At 40.5% G+C, this 13,294-nt stretch overlaps 1 protein-coding gene across 1 annotated transcript in view; it reads left to right on the plus strand.

The window, feature by feature from the left end:
- Positions 1 to 13,294, plus strand: part of CPLX1 (complexin 1) — a 210,352-nt gene that overhangs the window by 125,919 nt on the left and 71,139 nt on the right. Inside the window, exon 3 of the mRNA XM_058172795.1 lies at positions 329 to 504. Coding sequence (XP_058028778.1) covers positions 329 to 504 — 176 coding nt within the window. The remainder of the gene's footprint in view (positions 1 to 328; positions 505 to 13,294) is intronic.

The raw sequence follows: 13,294 nt of genomic DNA on the forward strand, positions 1-13,294 counted from the left end.
CTAGAAACCAGGAGACTGAGTTCTATTGTTTATTATTTATTTATTTATTTATTTATTTATTGAGTTCTAGCCCTTCCTTTGGCATGGAAGCCAACTGGATGACTTTGGGCCAGTTCCTCTCTCTCTCATCCCAGCCCAGTTCACAAGGTTGTTTTTTGGTGCGGAAAAATAGGAGGCAGCTGTTCCTTTTTAGTTACAGTATATAGTTTTTTGGAGATTACTTGCTACTCCAAACCAACAGTTTACCTTCCTTCCATGAAAGGTTCAAATCCAGGAACAATACAGCACAGCTACCATCACAAACTTGGCCTTCTGCTTTTTTCATTAGGGGCTACCAAAGACATGGGAAAGATGTTGGGAGGAGAGGAGGAGAAAGATCCTGATGCTGCCAAGAAAGAAGAAGAACGACAGGAAGCACTCCGACAGCAGGAAGAAGAAAGGAAAGCGAAATATGCCAAGATGGAGGCTGAACGGGAGGTTGTGAGGCAAGGGATTCGGGACAAGGTAAGAGACACTTCTCCAAGTCATTAAAAACTTGGTAGTAAAATGCATTCATTAAAAAAAAAACCTCTATCAGAGTCCTCCAAGCGTTTCCCTCCAAGCGTTGGAGACTGTACTTGAACCCAGGGCAGGGGGATGAAGGGACATGAAGCATGTGCAAATAGCCTCTCAAAGTTCTTCAGCTTATTTAGAGGTATCACGATCTGATCTTGGTCCAGAAAGGTGATCGAGAATGCAGCCTGGCTCTAGGACAGGGGACTTCAAACTGGCAACTTTAAGACTTCTGAATTTCAACTCCCAGAATTTCTCAGCAAGCCATGTTGGCTGTGGAATTCTGTGAGTTTAAGTCCGCAAATCTTAAAGTTGTCATGGTTGGAGACCACTGCTCTAGGGAAAGATAAAAAGAAAAATCATGGAAACATTCTCAGGGACATGTAGCATTCTCAGGAGCAATGCCATCACTACTTGGTATGAAATAATTTCATGGAACATTTTGCACCGGATAAACCTTTGCAGAAAAGTTTTACTTGGAACTCTTTGGGGATTGCAAAATGATGATGATGATGATCATCATCATCGTTGTTGTCATCAGAGACCGTGAATTCTAGTCCTGCTTAAGGCATGAAGCAAGCTAGCCAGTTCTTCTCTCAGCCCTGGTAATGTTGAGTTTCACAAACTATATATTGAAGCATTAAACAGGAAAAAGAGAAAGTATTTCAACCTGCAATAAATTCTGACCCATGCAGGTTTTGCATTCTCAGCAAGAACTATCTGGGGAGAAAAGAGTTTTGGAGACTTACATAAGAATGTCCAAAATGATCTCTAGAATACTTTCTATCCTTCTGGATTCAAAGCCCAATGCTTAGACATATTTGATAGGTCGATGATTTATTTATAGTTGGCTGGCTTCAGAGTTGACTTCTTTTCAAGGGCATGCCAGTTTTGTGAGGTGTGCTTGTCATGATGTGAAATTGTTTTAGACTCTCCATTGTGTACAATTCCAATAAAAATATTTTCCTGGGAGTTCCAGAATTCCCTGATCAGCTTCTTGGCTCTGAACCTGTAACTCCCTCTGAGTCTCATTATTAATATCAGGTACCAAGAGATCAAATTAAATTGTTGTTTGTATTTATAGGAAAGTAGGTAGGTAGGTAGATGAAGATGAAGATAGATGATAGATGAGATAGGTAGATAGATAAATAGATAGAGAGAGAGAGAGAGAGAGAGAGAGATACAGAGAGATGAGAGAGAGAGAGAGAGAGAGACATAGAAACATAGAGACATAAATAGATAGATAGAGATAGATAGGCATAGAGATAGATGATAGATAGATAGATAGATAGATGATAGATGATAGATAGAGAGAGAGAGAGAGAGAGAGAGAGAGATACAGAGAGATGAGAGAGAGAGAGAGACATAGAAACATAGAGACATAAATAGATAGATAGAGATAGATAGGCATAGAGATAGATGATAGATAGATAGATAGATAGATAGATAGATAGAGAGAGAGAGAGAGAGAGAGATACAGAGAGAGAGAGAGAGAGAAACATAGAGACATAAATAGATAGATAGAGATAGAAACATAGAGACATAAATAGATAGATAGATAGATAGATAGATGATAGATAGATAGATAGATAGATAGACAGACAGACAGACAGACAGACAGACAGACAGACAGACAGACAGACAGACAGACAGATGATAAAGGTTTTCCTTAATTTTCGTCTGCACAATAAACACCAAAAAAGAGAGGTTAACCTATAAAAAGTTGGGGTGATGGGACTTTTGGTCCAAGAAATCTAGAGTATAATAAATTTGAAAGAGATTAAATAAACAAAATTGAATTGGAAACTATCAAACTGTGCCTTGAGGTATAAGATCATTTCAGAGACTGAATAAAATTATAGTTGCTATTTTTAATTTTTATTTTTTTGGCTTCTAACCTGCTTCAGTTGCAGACAGCTGTAAACAACACATATGTACTCCAATGCAATGAAAACATGAAAATTAAAACATGATAATACTATAATAGAAAAACAAATAACAAGGCTTACTCCATCATACCAAGGAATATCTCATCCCACAATAAAAAGTGTATATTTTAGCGGGGAGGAACCACCATGTTATCAATCCTTTATATGGCTTCATTTATGGATTTAAACCTTCCTTCCCTCCTGTTTTGTTTTCCTGTTTGTTTTTCTTACTATATTATCTTGTGTAATGTGAGCCATGAAAGAAAGGGAGGGAGGGAGGAGGAAGGAAGGAAGGAAGGAAGGAAGGAAGGAAGGAAGGAAGGAAGTTGGTGAACCCAGCAAACCCCAAACCATTCCACCATCATCTAAAATCCAGCAATGGGGCCACTAGCAACTGTAGCCCAAAGCCTGGGAGAATGGCAGATGTTTATGGCCCTTCAAAATGCCAACAGGATGGGGACCATCCAGATCTCATCACAGAAACCAGGCAGAGTGACCAAAGAGCCACATTTCTTAGGTTCTGATAGAAGAGCTTGTTGAAATGAAGGAACCTGAACCACACCAGCTCATCAGTTCAGATTGGCTGGGAAGGCACCATGGCAGTTTTTAATCCTGGTATGCTGCCCACAGTGTCCTATGTGGTCAGTCCCAAAAATGTAAACTTAAAAGTAAAATAAATATCCTTAAACTGTTCTGAAATAGCCAACTCTTTGGGACTTTCCTAAATGCCAGCAAGGGTGTTGCCAGTGCAATCACTGATGGAGCATTGATCCTAAAAAAAGGAACCACAAAAGAACAACACATTCCATATGGTCCATGGTGTTAATGCTTCTTCAGAAATGGATTTGAAAGGGTGCCTTCCCCTCTAGATCTTATAGGCTGGGCAGAGTTCTCTGAGAGAAAGCAGCCCTGAAGACAGCTACTGAAAAGCAAAGGAAAAAAAAAAGCAAAGGTATTAAACATGAAATGAAATTTAGCATGTATGGCAAAGTTTTGACTTACTGAGTCGCACTTCAATCAATTCCAACATTTGAAAAATGGCAGATGACTGTTGAGCAAGGAACTTCTGGATAAAGGCAATTTGATCATTCCAGAGCGAAGCCCAGGAATATTACTCAGGATCTAGTCCTAGGATTAAGGATTTGGATACCTTCTTCAGTTTGAAGCATTGTAATTCAGAATCTAAGGTAAAGGTAAAGGTTCCATTCGCACATACGTGCTAGTCGTTGCCGACTCTAGGGGGCGGTGCTCATCTCCGTTTCAAAGCCAAAGAGCGAGTGCTGTCCGAAGACGTCTCCGTGATCATGTGGCTGGCATGACTCCACGCCAAAGGCACACGGAACACTGTTACCTTCCCACCAAAGGTGGTTCCTATTTTTTCTACTTGCATTTTTACGTGCTTTCGAAACTGCTTGGTTGGCAGAAGCTGGGACAAGTAACGGGAGCTCACCCCATTACACGGCAGCACTAGGATTCAAACCACCGAGCTGCCGACCTTTCAATCGACAAGCTCAACATCCTAGCCCCTGAGCCACTCCGTCCCTCAATTCAGAATCTAGACAAGTGCAAATGTTAAGGATAACTTTATTCCAACTGGTATACTGGTTTCAGAAGTGGGAATGCAGTAAACTGTTATGGTGAACAAGATTTGCCAAGTGTTTTATAAATTCTGACTAAGAGTGCCTAGAGGTGAAGACACTTGCTTCCCACTCAGAAGGTTGAGAGTTCAATCCTAGGGAGTGGCAAATGTTTCTGTATCAGGACAGAAAGAGAAAACTATCTGCTGTGAACTCCATGTAGGCATCAGGAAGGGTATGTGGCCAGTAAATGCTGAGCTCCATTCAGTTATCCCGAATAAAGGAAACAAAGGTTTTTTTTAAAAAAAGGCTCTGACTAACTTTTCCAGACCATATTTTTGTGACTTATTTTTTGTTCCTTAGTACCTGCGTATAATAACAGATAGATAGGATTCTCCACATGCAAAAAAATTAGTTAGATCACCAGTGCCACGATAAAAGAATTTAGACTTTTCTATCAGACAAAGAACTGGTGAACTGCAGCTGACTGAAGGGAAATCAGTGTGATTATTTGCCTTTTGATTCAGAAAGAAAAGAAGAAGCTTTGCATAGCTACAAACTCAGGTGCATTTTTTCCAGCAAAGCAAAATGGCTGTGCAGAGCCAAAAGCAGATTCTAAAGCAGCCATCACAGGAGCTGGGGAAAAAAGATTGCCTAAATAAGTTGAAAAGTGGTGCTTCGTGCATATTCCTGTGTGTTGCAAACTTTCATAGCCCTAACATCCCATGCAACAGGATGCTAAGCAAGAGATTAAAAAACACTATAAGTACTGATAAATTTCCAGGGGTTGGGAATGAGGGGAAAGCTCCAGCACCTGGAAAACAGCAGTGAGGAAATTTTAAACAATTCTTGGAATAGAATCCTGAAGTACGCAGGCTGTTACCATGTCCCTCACTCACCTAACATGCGAATAAGATGGTGTTGAAATCATGACTTTATGAAAACATCCTAAGTGGGAGGAGGGGATCCCTTAGATTAGGGCAACCCATGCGTTGGATGCGTCTCATGCTAGACCACTCCCACCCCACTTCCACAAAGGGGGAAAATGTCGCAAAACGTCATATGATGGCAATGTGACATAGAGAGTTTGACAGCTGTGCCTTAGATTATCAGATAATAAAGACCTCAAAAGGAATCCAGATCTGCCTAAAGACTAATGATCTTGTGATCTGATCATATCAGACCATAACTATCAACTGTTGGAATATAGAAGCTTTTTCCCCAAATTCATATAAAATATTGGCAAAGTTTAAGGCTTTGAATCTAGACCTATTTTTAAGGAAGCATCTTTTCCCTGTTACTTATTCTTTTTCAAGTTTCAATGAGTTACCTTTTGTATGAGAAGAAAGCAGATGGTGCTGTTGGGTACCACAATTGGGACAGTACTAATTTCCATTTCTGAAAGGAATACTGTGTAAGCGCCCAACTGTTTCACTTTTAGGATAATCTTTTAAAGGCATACTCTCTTTAAAGAGATGTTCATATCAAATCCAGTTTGAAGGAAGGAAAAAAACTTTAAGAAAGGAACTCAGGGATCTTGACATCCCCCTTCTAAAGTCAGCAGCTAAATAACAGATAAAATAAATGCCTCATCCAGCAACACTCTTTGTTAGCAATACATTTTCTCAGATTCTCATATAAATGGCTATTTTAGCTGGGAGAAGGTCCTCAGAGATGAAGCTCCATGGTCAAATACAAAAGTCCTGTATGAAATCCCTGCTTAATTTTCAGTAGACAATATAGATACAATAGCTAATAGTATTGCCTTAATCAACATTGTAGAGAGAAATGCATGTATAAACAGTTGACAAAAGAAAATAAAGCTTTTATTCATTCCGGCTTAGATAGTAATAGAAATGAATCAATCTTTTTAGGTTTGTCATCATAAAACACACAATTGTTCTGAATCTGAATCACTCTTGAACAGGAATTTGTTTTGAACTTAGTTTGATCCATCTCCCAAAATATGAAAGGGTAGGAAATTATTCTTTTCTGGTTGAAAGATTCTCCATCAGAATAGAGATTTCATATAAGATAATTTATACAGGTATTATTTTAAATGGGCAAGTCTTTTTCCTATGTTTTAATTCTTTCTTTAAAACAATAATCAGAAATGAAGAAATCTAGCCAACCCATATGAAAGAAAGCTGTAACAAATTCAGAAATAGTTCCCTTATTGTCTCAGTAGCTAATTATTTAGAGAAAAATAATTTCCTGTGACAGCAAGAAATAAGAAACAGAGGGAACCCCGCCCATGCTGCAATGTTTTTCCACTTTCTGTTTTATCTTTCTTTTCTTATTTCTTTATCAAAATACCAGCTTCTTCCCTCGCCTTCTAGCAATGGATCTTTTCTTTATTCTATAAAATAGGTTTCACCTCATGATTAAAAAGGAACAGATCTCAAAGATATTAGAGCTGAGCAATAGCAGTAGCACTTAGACTTATATACCGCTTAATAGTGCTTTACAGTCCTCTCTTAAGTGGTTTACAGAGTCAGCCTATTGCCCCCAACAGCAATCTGGATCCTCATTTTACTGACCTCAGAAGGAATGAATCAACCCAGCCAGTGAAAATCGAACTGCTGAACTGCTGGCAGCAGGCAGTCAGCAATAGCAGCCTGTAGCACTGCACTCTAACCACTGCGCCACCATGGCTCATTAGGATACATAGGATCCAATTAAGACAACAGGGTGGACATGATTGGTTCTCCAGGGCCTTGTGAGCATGTCCTAAAAGAAAAAAAGAAAACTATCCAGATGTCAGCATGAAAACTATCAAGTTCATTTCCAGTCATCATGAAACCTTTGTTAAGGCCTTTAGACCACAGAAGGGATGTGGTGGCTCAGTGGCTAAGATGCTGAGCTTGCTGATCGAAAGTTTGGCAGTTCAGCGGTTCGAATCCCTAGTGCCATGTAACGGGATGAGCTCCCGTTCCTGGTCTCAGCTTCTGCCAACCTAGCAGTTTGAAAGCACATAAAAAAAATACAAGTAGAAAAATAGGGACCACCTTTGGTGGGAAAGTAACTGCGTTCCGTGCACCTTTGGTCTTTAGTCATGCTGGCCACATGACCACGGAGATGTCTTTGGACAGTGCTGGCTCTTCGGCTTTGACACGAAGATGAGCACCGCCCCCTAGAGTCAGGAATGACTAGAATATATCTGCCAGGGGAACCTTTACCACAGATCACAATAATAAAATACATAAACCTGTAATTATTCTTAATAAAACTTAGAAAAGATTTAAAATGTAATAAAATTGCATAAAATACATTAATATACCCTGTTTCCCCCAAAATAAGACATCCCCTGATAAAAAGCTCAATTGGGCTTTTGAGCGCATAGCAATAAGGCCAAGCGCTTATTTCAGAGTTCAAAAAAATATAAGGCAGGGTTTTATTTTCGGGGAAACATGGTAGTAACTGTAATACACAGAGCAGTGGCAATCGCCAAAATTTGTGCTAAATTTCAACCATAGGTACTAGACTAATACAATGGATGATATAGCATAAAATTGGGTAACCAGGAAAGCTACATCTGGTTTAAGGTATCACTTATTGTTAGTTGAATTCCTTGAATTACATGTCATGAGACAAAAAGAAAGGATGGGATAGGAGGATGAATGAGGAAAATAAGTTTATTCTGACAGTAGTTCTGGAAGCTCCATTATAGTTATAATAGTGATGGGATTATGGTGACCTAGATGGCACCTCATCATGAACAAGAAGATACTCCCATTACTCTTCCTCATGGATTTGCTTCTGATGGCACCGAGATAGTCATCATACAACAGTGAGAGAGGCTTTTATTTACTCTGTGTTGTTTCTGCTTTGCCAAGTGGAATAAACTAAAGGTATTAACTTTAGTTAATTCAAGCAATAATTGCTTGAAATTTCCACATGACAATAGATCCGTAAGTATTTCAGTGCTTCAGCCAAGACCTCCATCATGAAGGAAGCAACAAAACCATAACAGTAACAAAATCATAACAATTTTTATTAAATCTCCTAGTTTGAGTGAAACTCTTCTACAAGTATATATGTGTACCTGAGAGAGATTGGCGGTAGGCAGAAAAGGAAGGGAGGAAAGGAGGGAGAGAGGGAGAATGGGTTCTCTAGAGATCCCCAAGAAAGCCAATTCATAAAAAAATTGTTGTCTGAAAATTCTGATTTTTTTTCCTGCTTCTGAGAGTATTCCTGTAGCTGCCTGTAGGCAAAATTTTATTATGGTCATATTTGAAGGTCAAAAGCTTCCAACAAGAGGAACGTTTGCCTCTGTTTAACTATGTTAGTCCACAATGCTGTAGAAAACTTTGTTTACATCCCAAGTGACTGAAGTGAACTCCCTAGCAGAGTTTCGTTTTAATTATTGATATGTTACCAATGATAAGATTTTCAGCATGCTTCAATGATGAGGGCTGACATAAATAAGGAGCCTCAGGTTTTGCCACCAGCAAACCATTTTCAGTGAGGAAGAAAATTAGGAGCTTTGTACATAGCAATAAAGTTTCCCCATTATTTCAAATATTTGTATTCCAGAGTCATTGATAGCTGGATAGCAGTGGTGAAATCCAAATTTTTTTACTGCCGGTTCTGTGGGCGTGGCTTGGTGGGTGTGGGGTGGCTTGGTGGGCATGGCAGGGGAAGGATACTGCAAAATCTCCATTCCCACCCCACTCCAGTGGAAGGGTACTGCAAAATCCCCATTCCGTCCCCACTCCTGGGGGAAGGATATTGCAAAATCTCCATTCTCACCCCATTCTGGGGCCAGTCAGAGGTGGTATTTGCCGGTTCTCCAGACTACTCAAAATTTCCACTACCGGTTCTCCAGAACCTGTCAGAACCTCTGGATTTCACCCCTGCTGGATAGCATGTATATTTAATAAATTATTATTATTCACAGCACTTTGAAGTCATACCTGCCAGTTCTTTAACAGGTATGCCCTTAAGTTCTTCCCAAAAACCTAAGATGTCACAATGCATATGTGTATGCATGCAAGCAGTGTAGCTGTTTGACAAATGGAAATTTTGTTAATTTTTTGTTATAATTCTTCACACAGCCATCCAGATGTTTAGACTGGATTTTGGCATTTTTATCTGTATAAGGAGATGTAGAAATAAAGAACTGTAATCTTTAAGAAACATTTTTATTTATAATATTGGGTATTGCTTCCATTTTCAATCTAGTTACAATAAATTCATTCAAAACAACACAGTATAATTGTGGATATATCATATTTCTCAAGCAAGGCGATGATGAGAGGCTTAATATATATTTTTCTACAATGTCCTATCAAATACAAGTTTTAATATTATGCCTTCTATCTATTACTAGGGAAAGGAAGGAAATGTTTCCATAAGGGTTCCCAGGGTGTCACATCCCTTAATTCTACTGTGGCTTGGTTATATGTGCCATTAGGAGCCACACTGGAAGGATCTAATAGAGAAGATACTATAACTGTAGGAGGACAGAGGTGAATTTCAACAGGTTCTGACCAGTTCTGGAGAACCGGTAGCGGAAATTTTGAGTAGTTCAGAGAACCGGTAGTAAAAATTCTGACTAGCCCCACCCACATTTATTCTCTGCCTCCCAAGCCCCAACTGATCGGGAGGAAATGGGGATTTTGCAGTAACCTTCCCCTGGAGTGGGGTGGGAATGGAGATTTTACAGTATCCTTCCCCTGCCATGCCCACCAAACCACGCCCACCAAGCCATGCCACACCTACAGAACTGGTAGTAAAAAAATTTGAAACCCACCATTGTATCAGATTAATGTTTAAGACGTGTTGTACTCACATCTGGATCTCTTTGCAAAAGTGGAAATGATTGGGGGGGAAAAGTGGTTAGCAGATTCAATCAATTCATATCATGCATCCTATGGCTCAGCTAATGGAATTAGAAGAGTAGGACCAAGCCCTGCTTCTTTTACTCTCCAGGATCATTACTTTCCACCCCAATACTTCTTTCTGGTATCTCAGATCTGTGGACTATTTTGCAAAGCACTTCTCTGAACTTCTCAAAGCAAGGTGTTTTGTAGGTAAGAGCTAGGGACTGCATGACATAGATGGCTTGCTCAGAGGAGATGCTGACACTGGAAGGATTCTTTATTGTAGTAAGAAAACAGTTCAGTGTGCTTACTGAACAGGAGGTGATACTGTAGATCATATTTGGAGGTATATAGTATTTAGATAAAGAGGCTCAGTAGCTAAGACACTGAGCTTGTCGATTGAAAGGTCGGCAGTTCAGCGGTTCGAATCCCTAGTGCTGCGTAATGGGGTGAGCTCCCGTTACTTGTCCCAGCTGCCAACCTAGCAGTTCGAAAGCACGTAAAAAATGCAAGTAGAAAAATAGGGACCACCTTTGGTAGGAAGGTAACAGCGTTCCATGTGCCTTTGGCATTGAGTCATGCTGGCCACATGACCATGGAGATGTCTTCGGACAGCACTGGCTCTTCGGCTTTGAAACAGAGATGAGCACCGCCCCCTAGAGTCAGGAACGACTAGCACATATGTGCGAGGGGAACCTTTACCTTTACTAGTATTTAGATAGCTGCTTGCAGAGAGTACAATAGCTCATAAAGGCTGCAACCTAGCAAAATGAGAAACCCATAGGTTTTGGGATGTTCATTGCAGGAAGTGTTGTGCCTCGCCCGCCCTCCTCTCCTCAGCCGGGCCCCTCCCATCTCCTGCTATCTGAGCCAGAGACTGATAGTGAAGAAGAATGGCCTGGCATGCCTCCAGCCCCCAGCCCTGGCACCATGCCCGGACAGACTGAGCAAACAAACCTCCCTACAGCGTGTGAGCACGAAGCCAGCCACGAGCTAGAATTGCCGGCAGCTGAGCAGGAGGACGAAAAGACACAGTGGACAGATCCCCGCTTCCGGAGAATGGAGAGGCGACGTCAGCAAAAGGAAGGGAGGGGCAGGCCTGGATAAGTGCTGAGTCATGGAGCCACACCCCATGGCCTATATAAAGGATCTGCTTTTTGGCATTCCTTGAGTCAGGCAAAGTCTCATCTGGTTGCTGAAGTCACACCTTGGATTCCTGCCTGCCCTGAGAACTCTGACAGGAATTTGGCAAAGCTGCAGAGGCTTCATGGCCACACTTGATACAGACTTCCCAGACCCGGCCATCAGAGGAGGAATGGGACATGTCAGGAAGCTACAAATGAAGTAAACACTAAAAGCCAATGATCCAGCATCTGGCTTTTGTAGGGCAGCATAGGGCCTTAACAAAACGTATTCTTTAGTTCCATCCCTGTTGAACATAGACATAAGCAATCCTGCTCCTTTTTTTGAAAAATCTGTGTGCTTCTCATTCTTCATGACCTGATGGACACCATTTCAACAGGACTGTCCATCAGTAACACTTTTCTGAGTTCTTGAAAAGTCCTAATTGTGTGTCATCAGTGATAGTATCTAGCCATCTTGCTTCTATCAGCCTCCTTTTTTTTTACTGTTATTGATTTTTCCAAGCATTAGAATATTTTTCTAATTTTGCTTATTCTCACATTATATGTCTGAGATATTAATGTATTGATTTCCCTTCTATTTGCATATGATCTCTTCTGCACACGTGTGCATGCACATACACCCACACACGCACACACATACAGAGAACTATGACCAGAAACATTGTCACTTTTGGTTGTGGGGAAGGGTGGAGGAAAGATAATGTAACTTAATAATAAATATAAAATCATGCAGTTCTGGCTACCTGTTAGACTTGCCACAATTTTAACCTATAAACAGAAACTCCATTTGTTGAGAAAGGTATGGTTTTATTAGAAGTCAAGTGTATTGCAGCATTGCATAGCCAGAACTGAGAATTGCACACTAAAACCCATAACTTCTACTCCACCCCCATCCCCCACAATATTCCCCACCGTCTATCCCACTGAAACGAATGAAAGCCATGCAAGATGTTTTCATAACAGTCAGTCCAAGTTCAGCTTGGTATGCGGCTCCCTCCTACGTCCAGCTGGATGACCTTGAGGCAGCATCTCAAGGAGATACAATCTCTACTTTTGATTTCCCAAGCATCCCGCTCGTTGCTCTGCCTTCCCACAGTTCATGGCAGTCTGGCACTGCATTACAGCGAAACACTGGAAGCATAAGGTGGCAGCTGACAGTCATGCCACAAGTGTCCATATGATGCACCCAGTATAAAATCTGACTTTTCCTCTCTCTTTTCTACCTTCCCTTTACACTGGGTGTTAAAACTACCCAAAAATCCAAATTCTATATAAATACAACTGATCAGATCTTGACTCACTGATTTATGTCATCAGCTTCTCGATTTTAATGCTTCTTAATCTGTTATTTTTGAATCTGAAGAATGCTATTTTTACAGTCCAAGGTATTCTCAAAAATTTTCTCCACACCATCATTCAAAGGCGTCATTCAACTTTTCCTCCCTCAGCTTTTATAGCAACATTTGACAACTGGGGAAACTTGACAATATGCCCCTTTGTTGTCAGCATGATGTCAGCATAATGTCTTTGCACATTAATATTTTGCCTAGATATATCATAGTCTTTCTCCAATGAAGCATATGTTTCATGGCCACATTCGCATCCCTGTGAATTTTTGAGCTTGGGAAGATAATCTCTCTTACTATCAACTTCTACTCTTTGCATTACTGTTCAGTAGTGGGTTCTAACTGGTATTACCACCGGTTTGCTTTGCGTATGCGCTTTGTGCTTTATGCACGCGCATTGACTGGCTGAACAGCTGAGGCATTGCAATCCGCTCTGTCGCACCTTTTAGCTAGGCTAAAAATGGAGGAATAAAGGTAAGTATAGAGCAAGGGCGGGCAGGAGGGCCCAGATGACAATCGGAGCCAACCGGTTCACTATCACTTCAACATCTCCGCTACCAGCTCTCCCGAACTGGGGAGAACCGGTAGCAACCCACCACTGTTACCGTTGCATTAGATTGGCATTGTCTGTGTGACATAATCTTAGAGGGCTTTTTCTTAAAATATAAATATCTTTTAAAAATATGAAGAAAGATCCCGGCTTCTGCATACTTCTTTCCACAGTTTCTCTGCAGTGATTATTTAGATAGAACTACTTGTATCATTTTGCTTTTCATTGCTTTCTCTATTTTAATTTGGCAATTTTTCCTCTCTCTCTTTCTCGCTCGTTCACTTTTGGCTTTTCACCTTTATTCAGCTATTTTCAACATACCAAGGAGATAATCATATTGCTCATTTTTGTTTTTTTGTATTATAGAATTC

Source organism: Ahaetulla prasina, chromosome 2 (assembly GCF_028640845.1).
Source record: "Ahaetulla prasina isolate Xishuangbanna chromosome 2, ASM2864084v1, whole genome shotgun sequence".
In the NCBI taxonomy this organism is placed as follows: Eukaryota; Metazoa; Chordata; class Lepidosauria; order Squamata; family Colubridae; genus Ahaetulla; species Ahaetulla prasina.